The sequence below is a fragment of the Mustelus asterias genome, chromosome 12 (assembly GCF_964213995.1).
Source record: "Mustelus asterias chromosome 12, sMusAst1.hap1.1, whole genome shotgun sequence".
In the NCBI taxonomy this organism is placed as follows: Eukaryota; Metazoa; Chordata; class Chondrichthyes; order Carcharhiniformes; family Triakidae; genus Mustelus; species Mustelus asterias.
Window position 1 is genome coordinate 7449597 of NC_135812.1, and position 22812 is coordinate 7472408.

The 22812-nt window shown below is 44.4% G+C and overlaps 1 protein-coding gene across 7 annotated transcripts in view; it reads right to left on the minus strand.

The window, feature by feature from the left end:
• Positions 1-8294: 8294 nt before the first annotated feature.
• Positions 8295-22812, minus strand: part of trim37 (tripartite motif containing 37) — a 104004-nt gene continuing 89486 nt past the window's right edge. For 4 of the 7 annotated variants that reach the window (XM_078224660.1, XM_078224659.1, XM_078224661.1 and 1 more), the window contains one exon: positions 8301-11179. In XM_078224660.1, coding sequence (XP_078080786.1) covers positions 11088-11179 — 92 coding nt within the window. In that variant the 3' untranslated portion in view covers positions 8301-11087. Of the gene's footprint in view, positions 11180-22812 lie in introns of all 7 variants that reach the window. The other 3 variants (XR_013499072.1, XM_078224663.1, XM_078224662.1) reach the window with 1 other exon arrangement.

A 22812-nucleotide genomic window follows, 5' to 3' on the forward strand; every position in this document is an offset into this window, starting at 1 on the left:
TGTAGTTGTATAGATACTGACTATAACTGTGGCAGTTTGACTGTACACCTGAACTGGTGCCTGTAGTTGTATAGATGCTGGCTACTACTGTGGCAGTTTGACTGTACGCCCGAACTGGTGCCTGTAATTGTATAGATACTGACTATGACTGTAGCAGTTTGACTGTGCTGGTTTCACACTTTAGAACAATTCTTGCTTCGTGACACGCGGTGTTTAGCTGGTCGCAGCTGGTGGTAGCAAGTAGTCCTTAACTTGATTTGAATTCTGTGCCCTTATTTGCTTATTGCTCAAGTAATAATGAACTTTCCCCTCCCCCCAAACCAGTACTGGTATTTACATGTTCAGTATCTTGTAATTTTTAATCATGGTATTTCTGGTGATTATAATGTAAAAAAATTATATATATTATATATATAAAGGTCTTTAAAAAAAACTTGAACACAAAAAGGTGACTACACTATTGTAATTATGACTTGGTTCAATGCTGTTTAGTCTGTGTACATTTTATGTTCTATGTAATATCTGTTGTGTATTGGAAGTGGTGGAGCCCTTTGTATTATTACAAGCAAAAGTTGACAAGCCTTTAACTAATGATTAAAGGGACTGGACCAGTTTGATGGGCTCTTATTTACTCGTTGGGCTTTCCAGTTGTAGGGCAGGGGAGACTGATTTCTGGTGATGTGACAACACGCAGCGAGCACATCCGTCAGCCGTTCCTTCATCGCCGCTAGGTCCAAACCCTCCAACTCCTCGTCTAAAAACACCAGGAGAGCACCTTCACCATGCAGATGGCAGCGGTTCAAGATAGTGGCTCACCCACACTGTCCCAACAGACAATAAATACCAACCGTGGGAATCAACTTTAAGAATAACACCACTTTTTCCTCTTCAGAAAGTGGCATCTTCAGCACCTTCCGTGTACCCAGACCCCTCACTCATTCCTCGTAGGAGATTCTCATGAGACCAATCTGATACTGAAGCCATCACAGCCGGCTGGCTAGGTACCATTGTAAGGTTTACGTTGGGGGGGGGGGGGGGGGGTGAAATACACAAGATCACCTGTCACAAGGTTGGCAGCACTAGCAATGCTCTCTCAGCATATAAAATAACCATCACTGGAGCTGTATTAGACAAAACCAAACAGGTAGTGGCAGCTAAACCCTGCAGGACGTTGTAGAACCATTAGGATTGACTTGAAATATGTAATTATTTAAATAAGTGTATTTGTGACACGCTGCATAATCCAGTTCGTTAACATACAACGTTGGGTTGGTAAACTCGACGGAAAGACGCACAGATCCCAGGACTGGAGATAGAATCATAGAAGCCTGACAGTGCAGAAGGATCTCCATAACCCCATGCATTTAACCTAGTTAGTCCCCCTGACATGAAAGAGGTAATTTAGCACGGCCAATGCACCTAACCTGCAGATCTTTGGAGATGTTTCCTCTTTTGGGTGGAAACAAGGAATTACATCCACCAAAGTGCTGGAAATTGCGCTGATCGGATTAAATATTCACATTTCTGCTAAAAAATCATTTCCATAATCACAGATTATACAATTTGCCACAAAGCAGCACTATTTAAAAAAAACAATGTATTGGAGATCGAGAAACTGATGCAGTTTTATTAACAGCTGAGAAAAAGCATCAAGACATCCAGACTTGCACCTCTGGGTAATCCAAAAATCACTGAAAATGACCCAAAATGAAACTGTATTTAATAGCTTCATTACTGTACTGTAATCAGTTTCTTAGTAAATGTCATTTATTGAGGGAGGAAAGACTGTGGTAATGTCACTGGACGAGTAATTTAGAGGCTCAGGTTAATGCTCTGTGGACACGGGTTCAAATCCTGTGAATTTAAATTCAATTAGTTTTTTAAAAAAAATCTGGAATTGAAAGCTGGTCTGAGTAACGCAACTATGAAACTATCATTGCTTGTTGCAAAAATCCATCTGGTTCACTAATGTCCTTTAGGGAAGGAAATCTGCTGTCCTTGCCTGGTCTGGCCTACATAAAAGAATGACCAGGGTGAGGTTAGGGCTGGTCAAGGACAGTAGTGGGTGCATGGAGTCAGAAGAGATAGGAGAGGTGATGAATGAATACTTTTCTTCAGTGTTCACCAAGGAGAGGGACCAGAGGACTGGAGAGTGGCGCATGTTGTTCCTCTGTTCAAGAAAGGAAATAGGAATGACCCTGGTAATTATAGGCCCGTTAGTCTTACTTCGGTGGCCGGTAAGTTAATGGAAAAGGTCCTGAGGGATAGGATTTACAACCATTTAGAAAGATGCAGCTTAATCCGGGATAGTCAACACGGATTCATGAAGGGTAAGTCTTGCCTCGCAAATTTGATTGAATTTTTTGGAGGAGGTAACTAAGTGTGTCGATGAAGGTAGAGCAGTTGATGTCATATACATGGATTTTAGTAAGGCGTTTGATAAGGTCCTCCATGGTCGGCTCATGAAGAAAGTAAGGGAGGTGTGGGATAGAGGGAAATTTGGCCGATTGGAAAAGTAACTGGCTATCTCATAGAAGACAGTGGGTGGTGGTGGATGGAAAATTTTCAGACTGGAGACCAGTTACCAGCGGTGTACCACAAGGATCAGTGCTGGGTCCTCTGCTATTTGAGATTTTTATAAATGACTTGGAGGGGGGGGGGGGGGGGAGAGCTGAAGGGTGGATCAGTAAATTGGTGGAGTACTCAAGAGTAGTTGGGGTGTGGAATGGACTGCCTGCTGTGATAGTGGAGTCAGACACTTTAGGAACTTTCAAGCGGTTATTGGATAGGCACATGGAGCACACTAGAATGATAGGGAGTGGGATAGCTTGATCTTGGTTTCGGAAAAGGTTCCACACAACATCGTGGGCCGAAGGGCCTGTACTGTTCCATGTACATGCAATGCAGCAGACTCAACTGTCCTCTGAAAGGGCCAAGTTTCTGCAGTCAAGGAAAATTGGGGAAGGGCAACATCCATAGTATCCCTATAGTGCAGAAGGAGGCCCTTTGGCCCATCGAGTCTGCACCGACTCTCCAAAAGAACATCCGACCCAGGCCCTTCCCACCACCCTATCCCCGTACATTTATCATGGCTAATTCACCTATCTTCCACATCTTTGGACACTAAGGAGCAATTTCGCATGGTCAATTTACCTAACCTGCACATCCTTGGACTAAATGGAAACCCATTTATTTGGGAAAAAAACTTTCAAAAACATGCTGACTGCGGGGCTTTTGGGCTTAGAAAGTACAGCAATTTGAAGAGCCTTGTTGGCATTTAAATATAGCTGCCAGTACTCACTGTCCACCCTCTCTCACGAGAAAGCAAAGTCTGCTGGTGCCAGTGGAACTGTGCATGATTCATCCACCTCAATTAAAATAAAAATCATCAGGAAGATGAGAGACTGAATCAGCTGGCCATCTGTTCCTGATGCGAACGCACACGAACCCACACTAAAAATTTAAAACGGGAAGCGAACAAAAGGGAAAAAAAAAAGAATACAAGGTAATGATTAGGGAAACTTTCATTGGGTTTTAAATGGAACATATCTGTCCCGTACATGGTTACTTTCAATCTTAACTGTCAGGTAGGAGACCGACACTACATAATTTCACCCCATTAAATTATATATAATGACATTCAATAGCTCTTCTGCTTTGAATTCCTGTGAGTCATCATAGGAGGGTGACTCACACCAGGCTTTGGAAGCAGATTCCACACTGCAGCATTAGATTTTTTAGAAAAATATATATCTGGTATCAATTTCTTGGAAATAATTATTTGAGCAGTTTGATAGTGTCAGCAGTTGCTACTCTGCAGAGGATAGTTACCCTTCATGGGGATGGGCAGAACACAGGGAAAGCAAGCATCAAGGCACTGCCTGATTGAACTGCAATGGATTAACGTCTATTAGCATGCAAAATGCTTTCATCTGCTGGCTTATTGAAGGCAAAGGTTTTATTTATGGTAAAAGTCACAAAGGAATTTCATACAAATAGATTCACTATTCCGACCCCTCCCCGCCGTGCAAGCCCCATGTTTTAATGATCCATTCACAATGGGGTAGTGCCACTTTGTGAGTTAGAGGTATTTGAATCTCAATCAAAAAGTGTCATTCTTTATTATTTATTGAACAGGTTCGACAATTTGTGCTGTTGTGCACTGGAACTCAGTGAGGGCAATAGGAAAGATGCTGAGAGACACAAAACGAGCAGATAGGGAAAAAAGAGAGTATGGCCAGGTTGAAAGTGACGTCACAGGTGGATAGGGTCGTAAAGAGTGCCTTTGGTACATTGGCCTTTATAAATCGGAGTATCGAGTATAAAAGTTGGAGTGTTATGGTAAGGTTGTATAAGGCATTGGTGAGGCCGAATTTGGAGTATTGTGTACAGTTTTGGTCACCTAGTTACAGGGAGGATGTAAATAAGATTGAAAGAGTGCAGAGAAGGTTCACAAGGATGTTGCCGGGACTTGAGAAGCTGATTTACAGAGAGAGATCGAGTAGGTTGGGACTTTATTCCCTGGAGCGTAGAAGATTGAGGGGAGATTTGATAGAGGTGTATAAGATTTTGATGGGTATAGATAGAGTGAATGCGAGCAGGCTTTTTTCGCTGAGGCTAGGGGAGAAAAAAACCAGAGGGCATGGGTTAAGGGTGAAAGGAGAAAAGTTTAAAGGGAATATTAGGGGGGGCTTCTTCACGCAGAGAGTGGTGGGAGTGTGGAATGAGCTGCCGGATAAAGTGGTAAATGCGGGGTCACTTTTAACATTTAAGAAAAACTTGGACGGGTTCATGGATGAGAGGGGTGTGGAGGGATATGGTCCAAGTGCAGGTCAGTGGGACTAGGCATAAAATGGTTCGGCACAGACAAGGGGGGCCAAAAGGCCTGTTTCTGAGCTGTAATTTTCTATGGTTCTATGGTTAGGGAAACAGCTTGATAGGCCAGTAGAAAGACGGAGACAGAGAGGTAGACAGAGAGGTAGACAAAGAAACCAACAAGTTGGCAGCATGTTTTGTGGCACAGTGGTTGACACTGCTGCCTCACAGCGCCAGAGTCCCGGGTTCAATTCTAGCCTTGGGTGTGTGTGGAGTTTGCACGTTCTCTGTATCTGCGCGAGTTTCCTCCCGCAAAGATGTGCGGATTGTGTTGATTAGCCATTGTCAGGGGGAATTAGAGGGTAAATACGTGGGGTTACGAGGATAGGAACTGGGTGGGACTTTTGTCAGTGCACATTCGATGGGCTGAATGGCCTCCTTCTGCATTGTAGGGATTCTGATATAGGTACTTAATGTGGAAAGCGATTGAGACAAAAAAAGAGATGGAGATAGACGTACATATCAACAGATAGTAATATAGCCAGAGAAAGAGGTGGGTAGACAGAGAGAAAGCTAATAAACATAACTCACTAAAAGTTATACAGAAACATATTTCAACAAAGAACTATCCTCAGCAAACAGCCATGAATTGATACTTTAATACTGCCAGTATTAAAGCAACAGAACACCAGGGGTGATAAAAAAGTACAATTAATGCAAATTTTAACAGTAGTTGGTGCGATTCCCTCTTGAACTTCTTCCACTCCATACATCCCCATCAAAATCCTGCAAACAGGAGCAGCTGAACTTGCTTACTGGTGAAAGCGGAGCACAGATTCCACTGACCCAAGCTCATGATGGAGAACCAGTATTCCTAATTTTTGTGTCCTGTTGCCAAAAGGCTTATTCTTGGGATTAGAACAGACCTCCCTGCCAGCGGGGTTGCGCTGGCAGCTACAACCTGCAAGTAGCAGATTGGACAGTCGCAATAAATCAGTCTCCGACTTAGAAGTTTCTCCACATTATTAGATACGAATTCTTATTCGAACATAGCCAGCCGCTGTAATATTACAGAAACGGTCTTGCTAAAGTGTCACGGCCCAAGGCTGCAGTTAATATTAAAGAAAGAACTGGTCTTTCATCAAGTCAGGATACCTCCAAAGTGCTTTTGAATGAAGTGCTTTGAAGCATATTGCTGTAATGTAGGGAGTCCAGCAAGCAATCGGAGCACAGCAAGGCTGCACAAACAGCTATGAGATAATGACTAGATAGTGCTTTTTTAAAGTGAGGGATAACTTGTGGCTCAGGACAAAAGGGAGAATTACTCTGCTCATCTTCAAAAAAAAAGCACCTTTTCAATCCACTTGAGGGGGCAGAGTCTGTCCAACACTTCATTCAAAAGAAAGCACCACTGACAGTGCAGCTCTCCCTCAGTACTGACCTGGGAGTTTCAGAGCAGGATTTATACTCCTATCTTTGGAGGGGAACTTGAACCTCCTGGCTCCGCAAGCCATGCCTGGCACACTGGACTTCTGTCAGCGTGTCTGGGTGGCATAAACCAAATCAAACAAACCCAGGGACAAAGTAAAAGAGGCAGTCCCTTAGTGGGATACATACCAAGACAGAGAATATTGGCTCACTGCTTCAACTGTTAGCAAGCATCAGTTGAACTCTACCCTGTCCACAATTTCCAGGTTGCATTTCGATACAGATAGCTCCTTCTGCTCAGCCCAGAAGCACAGTTTGTGACCACCCCACTGCTGCCATGAGAGCAGCTGAACAGGTCCTAGATTTGAATGGCTTTGTTACACATTGGGCAGTGCGCTCCTTAGCGAGGAAGATAGGAAAACAGAAACAGGAGAGGCTATTGAGTGAAATCATGGCTGATCTGTGACCCAACTTCACTTACCTGACCTTGATAATTGGATTAACAAATCTATCAGAAAATTTCACCCATAACATTATACCCTTAAAGGAGGACCAAGTATCTGATCTTATTTGAAGTTGAGGTGAAAAGTAAACCGCTCAAAGTTCAACCAACTTTAAAAAATAAAATCCAGATGAGAATGCTCCATGGCACACCATTATAGAATTCCTACAATGCAAGAGAAGGCCATTCGGCCCTTCCAGTCTGCACCGACTCTGACAGAACATCTTATCCAGGCCCACCCTCCTGTCCTATTCCCGTAATTCCACATATTTATCCTGCTAATCCCCCTAACCTACACATCTTGGGACACTAAGCGTCAATTTAGCATGGCCAATCCACCTAACCCGCACATCTTTGGGCTGTGGGAGGAAACCCACGCAGACACGGAGAGAACGTGCAAACTCCACACAGACAGTCACCTGAGGCTGGAATCGAACCTGGGTCCCTGGCGCTGAGGGGCAGCAGTGCTATCCACTGTGCCCCCCATACTTTTCAATTCAATCTGCCAGGTACCGTGGTGGGATTTGAACCCCTGTCTTCAGAGCACTAGCCTGGGCTGCCAAGTTAATAGTCCAGTGACATTACCACCCCATCATCTCTGCAAGATGGTTAACGTGTAGCTGTATGCTGCAGCCTCCTTTTCATGCATCACCATTCTTAATAGACCACGGCCAAAAATCTTCCCTCAAATACTTTTATGTATCTAGTATTGTTTAGTGACACACAATTAGGAATAGCAAGCTATAAGAAATCATTCCAGTCTTGATAATTCTATCTTCCCCAGAATTTCAGACTGGTCCCTTCTCGAAGTACTCCACGTGGCACCATGCAGTGCTGCCATACAAGGTTAATGATAATAACCTAGAATTTGCCAGAAAAGGGGATCTCACCTTGTGCCAAAGTTGATGGATTGTTGTTTCTTTTAATTCCTTCACAGGATGTGGGTATCACCAGCTAGACCAACATTTATTACCTAGTCTCAATTGTCCTCAAGATGCCTCCCCCTCCACCCTAGGCTTGCCCCTTCCCCACTGTGCCCGCTACCAGATTTGCCCATGTCTTGCATCCTCAAACATAAAACAAAACCTCTTTGGGTCAGGTTTCTGTTCAGGAATGGTGTTTGTTTAACAGCTCAGATGAGATACTGCATTGTGAACAGAGCCACCTCAGCATTTCATTCAAGCCCCGTTTGTCTGCTTGCTCAGGTGGATGTTAAAAATTCTGTGGCAGTGTCTCAAAGCCCATAGCCTTGGCCAACATTCCTTCCATGAGCAATGCTGCTTGCTTACTTACTCCACTGCTGTTTGTGGGATCTCCCTGTGCAATATGGCAGCTTCATTTACAAATATACTCAAGATGTAGAATGCATTGTCAGACGGAGAAATTCTCAAGTCGCAAGACAGTAAATGCAATTTGTCCTTTGCCAAGAACATCTATCTATTTTTTGCAGATTGTAAAATAACTTTTTTGATGCTATCCCACACTAAAAACTCTATTGCACTAAAACCCTTATCCGTCCAGAGGAAGCAAATCCTGCACAAAAAAAGTTAACATCTTTCAGTTTTATTAACAAAAAAAGTGCAGAAATGTGATCATGTAAACAACAAGAGAGACAGTATTTAAAAAGCAAACACTGAATACACATTACAAATAAACCACAGCTTTCTAAACAGTACTTCACAGTACAAGGTACATCACATTCAGACAGAATGTCACCATGCATCGCAGAGACAAGAGTTCAGGACTGTACAGCTTCCTACTACATGGGTTAGACTGCCAGCAATGACTTACAAAAGGCGGTGTTGTTCAAACTGTACGTGCTGTCATTGGGAGAAGCTCCCCCAAAGCACAGCACTGTAGTTCTCAGAAACTACAATCTCAAAATGTGTTTTAAAAAAAAGCTGAACTTAAAAGATTAGACACAGTTAAAGCACAATATAGGATTTTTTTTGGGGGGGGGGGGAAAGAGGTGAGTGGCAGAATGACAGCAAGAGGCTGCATCCAGAGCAAATCATGTCAGTCAGCCACAGCGTATTAGTATTTCAATGAGAAAACTTGTGAACACAGGAAATATTTTTCTTAAAAAGTCAGCCAATACCCAAGCAGGTCAATGAAGAGAGACAAGTGGGATCAAGGATCCCCACACAGATCCAAGTCTTTTGTTCTCGCATGCTGCCTGACCCAGATAGAAAATGCTGGAAATACCTGCTTACTTCAGCAGCCGTTAGTTCATTCTTAGCGATATGGAATGCTTCACTTTGGTACAATTAAAAATGATGAGACACACTGGGAAAATAAAATCCTTTAGGTTCCAAGCTCTTCAAGAACAAATTGATAACGCAATTCATTCGTAAGTGCGGTTATTAAGAAAAGATTGGGGGTAGGGGAGACATCTAAAACATGCACAACATCTCAGTTAATGTAAAGATTTCTCCCAATAGAAAGGCGCCAGCTCTTTAACCAGCAGCTTTGAAAATTTAGCTACAAATCTCTGGAGAATTCCCAGAGGAAGACAGTGGTTTGCACTGCTGAGGTACATCTACATAACAAAAAGAAACACTACAAAATGATTACTGACGCAAGGAAAGCATTTGACAGGAAAGTGTACATTCGTGGGTCGTACAAAGTAGCTGTTCCAAAGCAGGAGACAAATAAATAAACATAGTATTTAGGTGGAAAATAAATTAATGTGAAGTAATTTTGTTGGAACCTTGGCCCCATCCTTAACCCATAAATCTATAAGTAAGCAAATGGGGGAGGGGATGCAACTGTAAGGCATTCTCAACTTTGATACAGTATACTCCATTTTAGCTTCGAAGACACCTGGAGTTATTGCTCCTATATTACTCCTAACCGCCTGGCCAGGAGGTGTTGGGCAATCTGACCCCGGATACAATGGTGCCAGATTGCAGGAGAATTGCTGCTCGGAAATATTTTACACACAGTATCACCATGCATCAGAGCCACAATTCAATGATCATAACCATGTCAATGACGAGGAGTAACTGCTGCTCACTAAAATCAGAGTTACAGCGTGACTTAGCAATGTAGGCAGTCAGTGGAAATGGCCTGTTCAAACACAGGCATCTAACAGTAATTAAGCACAATGGGACTACAGTGTTCAGGTAATTTTCCTCAAGTACATATTAGGTCAAAAGACAAAGTCGTAAGCCTGGTCATGCATAATTCAAATTTACTAGTTTGAGCAAAGTACTATTTGTTTAACCTATCATTCCATGTCCACTGCACAAGAAATAGGGAAATATAACCCTTCACTATGAATGTCCCTCATTAGGAATCTAATGTGGTCACAGCATGCATGAATTAGTCGTCTTCTATTAACCAGTAATACCCACCTATTGCTTTATTAGTTAGGTTTATTAGTCATTTAGTCCATTTGCACAGGATATTTTACAACACTAAACCAACAGCAGACAGACATATAGTGGTCGGAGGCCCACATAAAAGACATTCCCAAGAGGCACTGTTCAGTTAGGGCAATGCACCCCCACTTCTCACATGGCAACATCCCAATTTCAGCCGTTTGTTGAGGGTTGGCATTAGGCTGTCTGCTTGCTGCTCTGTCCAAATAATGGGAGTTAGAGGCAGAAAGGAATTGCTTTACAAAGAACACTCACCCACACACATCTACCTGCAAAAAACAACTTATCCTACCAAGAGTTGAACAAATAGACATTTTATGAAAGATATCAAGCAGATTGCTTGAGAAAGGTGTTGTGCCTTGCTCGAGATGGAATGGGCAGCGCTCCGATTAATCAGGTGAGAACCCATGGTAGTGAAAACACCAACAAGCCAATGTTCAGAATGTTAGTGCCACGACTCATCTGTTGGCTGCAGCAACACAAGTTTACAGTTTGTGGCATTTAACATATTACCGGCCAGCTGCTGGTGTCAAGTGTGTTTGGAAAGTGGCCTCAAGTAGATGACCTCACCCTCTCCCACTACGCTTTGGTGAACATACTCACGTGGATTGTTGCAATGCACACTCATCATCTATTGCTAAACCGTTTGAGTGAGCGGATTTGTTCAGATGATGCAGCTCAAATCCTGAAAACACATTCTGGAAGGACTGTTTTATGAAAGGTTTGTGGTCAGTTGTAGCCTCCGCCATCCTTGAAGGGAACATTCAGCCACGGGTGGATTTAGACTGTGCACCAGAATGGCTGAGACCAACTCTGATCATTGACGATGGGAGAAAATAAAAATCCATCAGTGCAAAAGTTTACTGGGATCTTGCTGCATCTACATACAGCCAGCGTAGCGCATGAGTAACAGACAAGTGTGAGTGTCACATGGGATGTTACAGGTTATTTCCTTTATCCTACTTATTAAAAGATGGACAAATTCCTTCAGCATTCTCTTTCATGCTTTCACTGAAATTTGGATAAAAAATATCTTCAAGTCCCACAGGATCTGTGGAGAAAAAAGAAAATCAATGGCAAATGATTAACTGTTCAAATTTCCTTCCAGTCTGTTGAAGTGGCGTCATTGCAGTCCTCCAACGAGACGCAACTGCAAACCCCCCCACCCCACCCAAAATTGAATGCTGTGCCAACAGCGGAGAGTCAACATCCAGCACAATGGACAACTCTTCCAGCAGACATCTTAGATCCCAGCATGCATTTTACTAAAATCAATATATTTTAGATAAATAGATATATTTATAAATTAGATAAATTTATAAATTAGATAGATATATTTTAGAAGGAAATACCATTTTGTCAGGTTTACACAGGTTTGTCCAAGTTTACACGCACAAAAAATACAGCAGTAGAGACAATGGAGAGAGTCAAAAACAAGGATGGAAAGAGAGGTGCTGTTAGAGCAGGAGACAATGCAGGTCAGCAAGCACACAGGCAATGGGTGGACAGAGCTTGGTGCGAGTTACAATACCTTGAATGAACTCAAATTTGTGGAGGGAGGCAGATAGGAGGCTCCAAGAGAGCAATGCCTATTGAGACTACAATAAAAAGCAGGAATGAGGATTTCAGCATTGGATGGAATGAGGCAGTGGAGGAGATGGGTGTTAATACAGAACAAGTCAAGGGTTGGTGATGGAGAGGATATTGGATTGGAAGCTCAGCACATGGTCAAAAAGGACAAAGATTGGAAACAGTCCAGTTCAGTGCCATCGGGGACTTGCGAATGGAGTTCATAACAAGGGCGGAAATTTTGGTTCATCTTGTACTGAGTGAAAGATAAGCCGGACAATGCATAGTGGCGGAGTTGATAGATGTGATGTGACTGGCTTGTGTGCAGCAGTGTGCGTTTTTGAATGGAGTCATCAAGGGGCAGCATGTAGATGAGAAATAGGCAGGGGCAAAGGATTGATCCTTAGGAGACTCCGGAGGTAACGGAGGTGAGAAGTCATTGTAGAACATTCACTGGCTGTGACTGACAAAGGGTGGAACTTGGCATGAATTAATTAAGATATTAGTAGCAGTATTTTGAATGTAAAAGATGGAGATCAGCAGGAGAGCAATGTCAAATCTGGAGGGAACAAAAGCATCGTGTGAGCAGTCCCACTGAGCTGAACATGGAGTGTGACTTGTGGAGGACAGTGTGATCCACTGTGTAAAATATTCCAGATAGAATGAGAATGAGGAGCTGGGATACTGCCATTTGGTAACTTTGATCACATACAAATTAGGAGCAGGGGGAGGCATTTCAACCCCTCAAGCCTACTCTATCATTCTAGTCTCTCCCACAACTGGAAACATCCTATCAGCATGCACCGTGTCAAGTCCCATCAGGATCTTGTACATTTCAATTAGATCACTTCTCACTCTTCTAAACTCCAATGCAGACAGGCCCAGCCTGTCCAACCCTTCCTCATAAGATAGCATCCCCATCCCATCAAGTAGGTGAATCTTCTCTGAGCGGCTTCTGATGCATTTATATCCTTTCTTAAATAAAGAGACTAAAACTGTACACAGTACTCCAGACGTGGACTCACCAACACCTTGTACAGCTGTAGCAAAACATCCCTATAGGCAGTCATCAACTTTACAACATTCAACGAATGGCACTTATGATGCTTTACAAGTTGACACCCGTTAAATTTATGATTTTACAACTCCACACCAGCCATCTTTCATGTTTTTATAAGAGACACAGTACATTTATACTCTTAAATGCAGCCTTGTCTGAAACAGAGTCACTCTTCACTCACCAAGCCTTAACTGTGGACCAGAAAGTTGAATCAATGTGCGGTTACTGGCTGGTTGCGGGGTTCAGTTCGCTACGAAGAATGGTTGCTGTGGCACCATGCTGTCTGGCTGAGCTCAAAGTGGAGAATGGTTTTTAGTGAATAATTTTGGTTGGCCATACCTTGGGGCTTCTCTGCACTGGAGGGTGCTAGCCAGGCTGGAGCCAAAACCAAGTAGGCTATAACTTGAGGGGGCTTCAGGCAGAGGTCTGAATGCATTGGGATAAATATCTAAAATCCTCAGGTAATCAGGTTGTAATTTTCCAATGAAAATGCTGCCTTGCCTAATTGACAGAACCAATTCCTCATTTTTAACATTGGTTTTACACGTATTTACCCTGCTAGCCCCTGACAAGGGGGCAATTTAGCATGGTCAATCTACCCAACCCGCACATCTTTGGACTGTGGGAGGAAACTGGAACACCCAGAGGAAACCCACACAGACACGGGGAGGACTTGCAAACTCCACAGTCACCCAGCTGGAATTGAAGCCAGGTCCCTGACGCTATCAATATCCTGACCATTGACCAGAAACTGAGCTGGACTAACCACATAATCACTGTGGTTACAAGAGCAGTTCAGAGGCTTGTAATCTTGTGGTGAATAACCTGCCCCATAATTTCCCAAAGCCTGTTCATCACCCGAAAGGCACAAGTCCCGCGTGTGATGGAATATTCTCCACTTGCTTGGATGGGTGCAGTTCCAACAATAAGTAGTTCAACACCACCCAGGACAAAGCAGCCTGCTTGAGGCAACCCCATCCACAAACATTCACTCCCTCCAACACCAACACACAGTGGCAGCAGTGTGTACCATCTACAAGATGTACTGCAGAAACTCAAGGCTCCTTAGACAGCACCTTCCAAACCCACCACTTCTACCATCTAGAAGGACAAGGACAGCAGATGCATGGGAACACTACCACCTGCAAGTTCCCCTCCAAGTCACCCACCATCCCGATAAAACAACATCAGTAAGGCAACGAGGAGAGCTCACCAATTAGCAAAGGCAGAGCTTCAAAAGAAAAAGAGAATTCAAGAATCTTGGTGGACCGAGAAAGCCAAGGAGCTGCAACTCCGACACCTGAAGCTTCTTCAATGCCACCTAGGCAACGCATGGACCCAACACCCTAGGTCTCAGAGTGCAGAGTAAGAACTGAACCCCTCTGGGAGGCAGAAAACATCAGCCTTTGATGGAGAGAACACTTCAAAAGAAATCCTAAAGTGTGATGCAATCCTAGACGAGGACATGTTTCAGGAAATCCCCCAACTCCCCATCAAGGATGATCTTGCACTCCCACCAAGCATGGATGAAGTTGAAACCAGCATTAAACACAAGAATGGAAAAGCTGCAGGAGTGATGGGATTCCAGCGGAGGAGATTTTCAAACTTGGAGGAGAAAAGATCACCGTCATCTCCATCAGCTGTTTCTGAAAATCTGGGACACAGAAAACATTTTTGGTAACCTCAGGGATGTCATCACCACCATCTTCAAGAAAGGAGACAAAACGGATGGTGGAATTACCAAGGAATCTCCCTACTCTCCATCACCGAGATGATCATCGCCCGAATTCTCACTGGCCGCCTTCTCCTAGTCTTTGAAGAAATCCTTCCGGAAAGGCAGTGTGGCTTCTGACCAAACCACGGAACAGCGAACACTTTTTTCACTGCTCACCAACTTCAAGAGAAATGCCAGGAGCAACATCAATCTATGTGGCCTCATCAACCTGATCAAGGCTTTTGTCTCAGTCAATTGGAAAGTGCTATGGAAGATAAAGGTCAGCTGTCCAGGGAAATTCATCAACATCCTCCGACTCCTCCGTGACAAGACGTCGGCCACAATCCTCACCGGCGGAAATAAGACAAGAGGCCTTCATGGTCAAGACTGGAGTCAAGCAGGGATGGGTCATCGCACCCCACCCTTTCCTCCATCGCCACCATCCTTCACCTTGTCAAGAACAAGCTTCCCAGTATAGTGGACATCATCTACAGGATGGACGGAAAACTTTTCAATTTTAACCTGTTAACACCAAAGAAGAAAATAACACTGACATCGCTCGTGGGGCTACAGTATGCACAGGACAATGCCATCTCCACTCGGAAAATCTCCAAACCACGTTTGACACCTTCACGAAAGAATTGGTCTCAGCCTCAACCCCTTTACCAACCCTCCCCAGGGCAAGATCCAGTCTCTGCCTCCATCAAGATAAAGAGAGAAACCCTCCCAAACGTGGAACATTTCCCCTATCTGGAGAGCCATCTCTCACCTTACACTGACAGTGATGCGGAGATCCAACAACACGTCCAATGTGAGAGTGCTGCCTTCAGATGTCTAAGGACAAGAGTCTTTGACGACCGTGACATTAGTGTTGACACCAAGATCCTTGTGTACAAGGCAGTCAACCTCGCAACTCTTCAAAACAGCTCAGAAACTGGACTACATACAGACACCATTTCTGGAGAGATACCATCAACGCTGTCAGAGATGGGTTCTCCACATCAGCTGGGAGGACAGGCATAGTAACATCAACGTTCTTGAAGGAGCCAAGAGTCAAGAAATGCAACACAGACTTCAATGCCTGGGAGACCCTTCCTCAGAAGAGACCTACATGATTGAAGGGACACAATTCTTCAAGGACACCCGATAGCAAGAGAAGGCCTGGAAAAGAAGTCCGAGAAAGGAATCTCGAGTCCAAGGACTGAATACACCTCCTGGAAACACCTGCCAAGTGTGCAATCAAAGATGTGGCTCTGACACCGGGCTCATCAGCCACGCAAGGACCCACAGAAGCCATGACCGGTGACAGAGTTTCTTAGGTGGACATTCATACTCTTCAGCGAGTGATCACTGAAAAAGAGGCCGATTATGAATTCTCCTGTTTCGGACTGTAAGAGACCTACATTTATCTGCACTAATCTTTTCCCTTTTATATACGTATAGAAGCTTTTACAGCTTGCTTTATTACTCGCACGTTTGCTCACATACTCACCTTTCCTCTCAATCAATCTTTGTCCTCCTTTGCAGAATTCTGAACTGAACCCAATCCTCAGGCTTGCTACTTTTTCGAGCAACTTTATACGACTCCCCTTTGCATCTAATACTATCCTTAATTTATTTTGTAAGCCATGGTTGGGCTGCTTTTCTTGTCATCTTTTCATGCCAGAAAGGGATGCAGAAGAATTAGAGGGGACGTGAGGAAAAACTGTTTTACACAGAGGATGATGGGTGTCTGGAATTCACTGCCCGAGTTGGTGGTGGAGACAGAGACCCTAAACCTGTTTAAAAAGTACCTGGATCTGCACCTTCAATGCTGCAAGTTGCAGGGCTATGGGCCATGTGCAGGAAGATGGTATTAGAAATGGCACCTGGGTGTCTTTGGGTCAGCATGGACAAGATGGGCCAAATAGCCCCCTCTATGCTGTATCATTTCTCCAGCATAAGTGCTGCAATGCATACATTCTTTTCTTAAATATTAGCAATTGCCTATCCACCATCCTGCCTTTTAATTAAGTTCCCCAATCTATCTTAGCAACTCATGCTTTTAGAACATAGAACAGTACAGCACAGAACAGGCCCTTCGGCCCACGATGTTGTGCTGAGCTTTATCTGAAACCAAGATCAAGCTATCCCACTCCCTATCATCCTGGTGTGCTCCATGTGCCTATCCAATAACCGCTTAAATGTTCCTAAAGTGTCTGACTCCACTATCAGGCAGTTCATTCCACACCCCAACCACTCTCTGTGTAAAGAACCTACCTCTGATATCCTTCCTGTATCTCCCACCACGAACCCTATAGTTATGCCCCCTTGTAATAGCTCCATCCACCCGAGGAAATAGTCTTTGAACGTTCACTCTATCTATTCCCTTCATCATTTTATAAACCTCTATTAAGTCTCCCCTCAGCCTCCTCCGCTCCAGAGAGAACAGCCCTAGCTCCCTCAACCTTTCCTCACAAGACCTACCCTCCAAACCAGGCAGCATCCTGGTAAATCTCCTCTGCACTCTTTCCAGTGCTTCCACATCCTTCTTATAGTGAGGTGACCAGAACTGCACACAATATTCCAAATGTGGTCTCACCAAGGTCCTGTACAGTTGCAGCATAACCCCACGGCTCTTAAACTCCAACCCCCTGTTAATAAAAGCTAACACACTATAGGCCTTCTTCACAGCTCTATCCACTTGAGTGGCAACCTTTAGAGATCTGTGGATATGGACCCCAAGATCTCTCTGTTCCTCCACAGTCTTCAGAACCCTACCTTTGACCCTGTAATCCACATTTAAATTAGTCCTACCAAAATGAATCACCTCACATTTATCAGGGTTAAACTCCATTTGCCATTTTTCAGCCCAGCTTTGCATCCTATGTCTCTTTGTAGCCTACAACAGCCCTCCACCTCATCCACTACTCCACCAATCTTGGTGTCATCAGCAAATTTACTGATCCACCCTTCAGCCCCCTCCTCTAAGTCATTAATAAAAATCACAAAGAGCAGAGGATCAAGCACTGATCCCTGTGGCACTCCGCTAGCAACCTGCCTCCAATCCGAAAATTTTCCATCCACCACCACCCTCTGTCTTCGATCAGACACAGTAAGAAGTTTAACAACACCAGGTTAAAGTCCAACAGGTATATTTGGTAGCAAAAGCCACACAAGCCTTCGGAGCTCCAAGCCCCTTCTTCAGGTGAGTGGGAATTCTGTTCACAAACAGAGCATATAAAGACACAGACTCAATTTACATGAATAATGGTTGGAATGCGAATACTTGCAGCTAATCCAGTCTTTAAGAAACAAAACGTGAGTGGACAGAGCATCAAGACAGGCTAAAAAGGTGTGTATCGTCTCCAGACAAGACAGCCAGTGAAACTCTGCAGGTCCAGGCAACTGTGGGGGTTACAAATAATGTGACATGAACCCAATATCCCGGTTGAGGCCGTCCTCGTGTGTGCGGAACTTGGCTATCAGTTTCTGCTCAGCGATTCTGCGCTGTCGTGTGTCGCGAAGGCCGCCTTGGAGAACGCTTACCCGAATATCAGAGGCCGAATGCCCGTGACCGCTGAAGTGCTCCCCAACAGGAAGAGAACAGTCTTGCCTGGTGATTGTCAAGCGGTGTTCATTCATCCGTTGTCGTAGCGTCTGCATAGTTTCCCCAATGTACCATGCCTCGGGACATCCTTTCTTGCAGTGTATCAGGTAGACAACGTTGGCCGAGTTGCAAGAGTATGTACCGTGTACCTGGTGGATGGTGTTCTCACGTGAGATGATGGCATCTGTGTCGATGATCCGGCACGTCTTGCAGAGGTTGCTGTGGCAGGGTTGTGTGGTGTCGTGGTCACTGTTCTCCTGGAGGCTGGGTAGTTTGCTGCGGACAATGGTCTGCTTGAGGTTGTGCGGTTGTTTGAAGGCAAGAAGTGGGGGTGTGGGGATGGCCTTGGCGAGATGTTCGTCTTCATCATTGACATGTTGAAGGCTCCGGAGGACATGCCGTAGCTTCTCCGCTCCGGGGAAGTACTGGACGACGAAGGGTACTCTGTCCACTGTGTCCCGTGTTTGTCTTCTGAGGAGGTCGGTGCGGTTTTTCGCTGTGGCGCGTTGGAACTGTTGATCAATGAGTCGAGCGCTATATCCTGTTCTTATGAGGGCATCTTTCAGCGTCTGGAGGTGTCTGTTGCGATCCTCCTCATCCGAGCAGATCCTGTGTATACGGAGGGCTTGTCCGTAGGGGATGGCTTCTTTAACATGTTTAGGGTGGAAGCTGGAGAAGTGGAGCATCGTGAGGTTATCCGTGGGCTTGCGGTACAGTGAGGTGCTGAAGTGACTGTCCTTAATGGAGATGCGTGTGTCCAAGAATGCAACCGATTCCGGAGAGTAGTCTATGGTGAGTCTGATGGTGGGATGGAACTTGTTGATGTCATCATAGAGTTGTTTCAGTGATTGTTCACCATGAGTCCAAAGGAAGAAAATGTCATCGATGTATCTAGTGTATAGCATCGGTTGAAGGTCCCGTGCGGTGAAGAAGTCTTGTTCGAACCTGTGCATGAAGATGTTGGCATATTGAGGTGTGAATTTGGTCCCCATGGCTGTTCCAATTCGATCAGACAGCCAGTTACCTATCCAATCGGCCAACTTTCCCTCTATCCCACACCTCCTTACTTTCATCATAAGCCGACCATCGGGGACCTTATCAAACGCCTTACTAAAATCCATGCATATGACATCAACTGCCCTATCTTCATCAACACACTTAGTTACCTCCTCAAAAAATTCAGTCAAATTTGTGAGGCACGACTTGCTCTTCACGAATCCGTGCTGACTATCCCGGATTAATCCGCATCTTTCTAAATGGTCGTAAATCCCATCCCCAAGGACCTTTTCCATCAATTTACCAACCACCGAAGAAAGACTAACCGGTCTATAATTACCAGGGTCATTTCTATTCCCTTTCTTAAACAGAGGAACAACATTCGCCACTCTCCAGTCCTCTGGCACCATCCCCGTGGACAGTGAGGACCCAAAGATCAAAGCCAAAGGCTCTGCAATCTCATCCCTTGCCTCCCAAAGAATCCTAGGATACATTTCATCAGGCCCAGGGGACTTATCCTTTTGTTTAGATTTAAGGCTCTGGTTTCAGATCGGACTCCTTCATTTTCCATCCTAATAAGAATTCTATCACGTTATGGTCACTGCTTCCTAAAGGACCCTGCACAATTATTAACCACTTCTCATTGGATAGCATGTTCCCTAGTTGGTCCTTTAACATACTGGTCTAAAAAACCATCTCGAACGCACTCTAGGAATGCATCTGCTAATTGTTGCTAAATTTGATTTGCCCAATCTATATGTAGATTAAAGGCACCCTTGTTACACACATTTCAAATTTCCTGTTTAATGCCATCCCCTACATTACCAGTACTGTTTGGAGGTCTACAGAATATTTTCCACCCCTTGCTGCTTCTTACCTCCACCCAGATGGACTCTACATCTAGAATTTGAGCCAATATTTTCTCAGTACTGCAGCGATTTCACCCTTAAACACGACCACCCCACCTAATTTCCCTTTTAGTCTGTCCTTTCTAAATATTGAATATACTTGGATATTGTGACGGTGCTGTGCCTTTAGAAATGTATTTTAACCATGTTTCTCTGCAGGATGTTTTAGCAGTCCTTGGGATTTTGTCGGCACCATGTTGTCTGCAGCCAGTGTCCTTTATTGTTACTAAAGCAGTATAATTGACATGGTTTTAATCTGAACTAATGCAGTGTTTTTTCAGTGTTCCCCTGGGATGGAGGAGTAGAGCTTGAATGCGGGTGATTGACAGGGTATGCCATATGACAGGGGACAGCTGTGCTTTATAGAGAAGCCCAGTTTTAGTTTTTTTTTCCAGAAGCTGCGAAAGATAGCAGTATTTTTTCCTTCTCTGGCGTTGGAGATTTTGTTGCCTTGGTGGTTGATTTTGGAAGCTGCCAGAGACTGGATTTATCTCGAGGTTTTGCTGTTTGGAGAATATATCCTTCTCTGAAAACTGCTGCTGGGTTCGCTGTCTAGAAGTGCTTTGTGAACATACTTGTTTTTGTGCTAACTAATGCTGAAGGAGGGTGGATGTCTGTGGGATGTTGCTTTAACTTGGAACAACAGATCGCTAACTGTTCAGAGTTATACTGTGTCATGTTTTAAGTCTTGTAATTGGTAAAAGTTATGCTAATTCTTTTTGTTATATGCTAACTGCTTTGTAGTGGGTCACTTGAATCATACATGGAGTGAAACATCTTATGCTCCCCAATGCCAAAATCAAAGGTAAAAGTTAGATTCTAGGCTAACTTCGCAAAATATCTGAGTGAAAATATTCAGTTCCCAGCCATTGGTTATCCTGCAATCATATCATTTCTGTGTATACCAATTTGCGCTTACCATTTTACACTTTTTCTGTACTATGGCCCTATTTGCTGCTAGCCTGTGTTTCCTCTGCCTTCTATTTTTGCTTTCTACTTTGTCTTTCATTTCTATCTTTGTTTTTTTCTTGTGTCTTCTTGCTCAGGTTCCCTCCCTAAGACTATTATCTTTGAGGGCCTGTTTTGTTAGTACCAATATGGATCACAGCCTCTGGCTGTTCACTCTTCTCTTTCAGAATGTCCTCCAGCCGCTTAGAGGCATCCTTGACCCTGGCACCAGGAAGACAACATACCATCCTGGTGTCTTGTCCCACAGTCAGAGAAACTTGCATCTGTTTCCCCCTTATGATAGAACCCCCCCCCCCCCCAAACACCACTCCCTGGTGCAGCTGGGCCACACGTGGTGCCATGGACCCTGGCTCTTGCTGCATTCCCCCAAGAAACCACCTCTCCCAGCAGTAATCCAAAATGGAAAACCTGTGAGAGAGGGAGATGGACTCTGGATTCCTGCACAACCTGTCTAGTGCTTTTGCTATCTGACAGTCATCCATTTCTTTTCTCCTGTGTGCTCTTTACCTACGGTGTGACCACATCGCTGCATGTGCTAACCACAAAAATCTCATCCTTGTAGACACTAAAGTTAAAGTCTATTAGTCATAAGTAAGGCTTACATTAACGCTGCAATGAAGTTACTGTGAAATTCCCCTAGTCGCCACACTCCGGCCCTGTTCGGGTCAACGCACGTAACGAGCACATCTTTCAGAATGTGGGAGGAAATCAGAGCACCCGGAGGAAAACCACGCAGACACAGGCTGCAAACTCCACAGTGACCCAAGCCAGGAATTGAACCTGGGTCCCTGGCGCTGTGAGGCAGCAGTGCTAACCACTGTGCCGCCGTGCTGCCCATGGTGCGACTCCAGTCGTAACTCTAGCTCTGAAACACGGATTTCAAATAGCCACAGCTGGAGAAACCTCCTGCACACGTGGTCACCTTAGATACTAAAGTGTCTTTGACTTCCCACATTGCACAGGAGAATTCCACGTGGCCCAGCTGCCCTGTCACGACTAGCCCTTAAATGATTCCCTTTACTTCCTCTAGTTTAGGGGATGTTATGGACAGCAAATCCTACTTACCAAGGCTGGTGCTGCTCGGAGGAAAAGTAGAAAAGGAAAGGATCACCTGGCTCCCTTCTCACCAAACTCCCTTGGTCATCAAACTGTCACACTCCAGTGCAGACCAAGCTGCACTTTAAAAATGTCTGCTTTTATACTCATCTAGCCTCTGGAAATCTGCTTAAGCCAGTTATCCGATCGACTAGTTGCAGCAGAGCCTGAATCAACCTCATTTTAAAGCTATAACTAACTCACCTTCGTCCAACCCAAAGAGCAACTTTTAGTGAATCGCTAAATTATAGAAGGACCAGACATTTGATAGAAATTAACCCTTAAATTACCTCATTCACCAAGCACTTGGTGCAGACAGACAATGGCATGGAGAATCAGAAAGGGACTTCAAACATCATCTCACATGGTGGGGCAGGATGAAAAATGGAGCAGTCACCATTTTAGCAGATAAGGGAAAGAATATCGCAGAACGGATGGTCTCAATCACAGTGACAAAGAAGCACTCCTGCTGCTGGAGATGAAAATGCAGGGGAGAGGGGTTAAGGCTATTGATAGTGGGGAAAAGAGAGTAATTTTTAGATTCCAGAAAGATCTTGGGAGTAGCGAGCAGTTAGCAGCTTTGGTATTTGAGAGTCGGATCCAACAGTGTTTGGAGGCCCAGTCCAAATCGGACTGAAAGTCAACTGTGCGTTAAATGTTCAATTTTGTGTACCTTAAACTTGAACAAAAATAGGATCTTACCAAGTGGAACAACCAGAGAGAGCTAGTAAGGATTTTACAGGAGACAAGGGCATCAAATAAGGTGTGGGTGCGACTGAGAAGT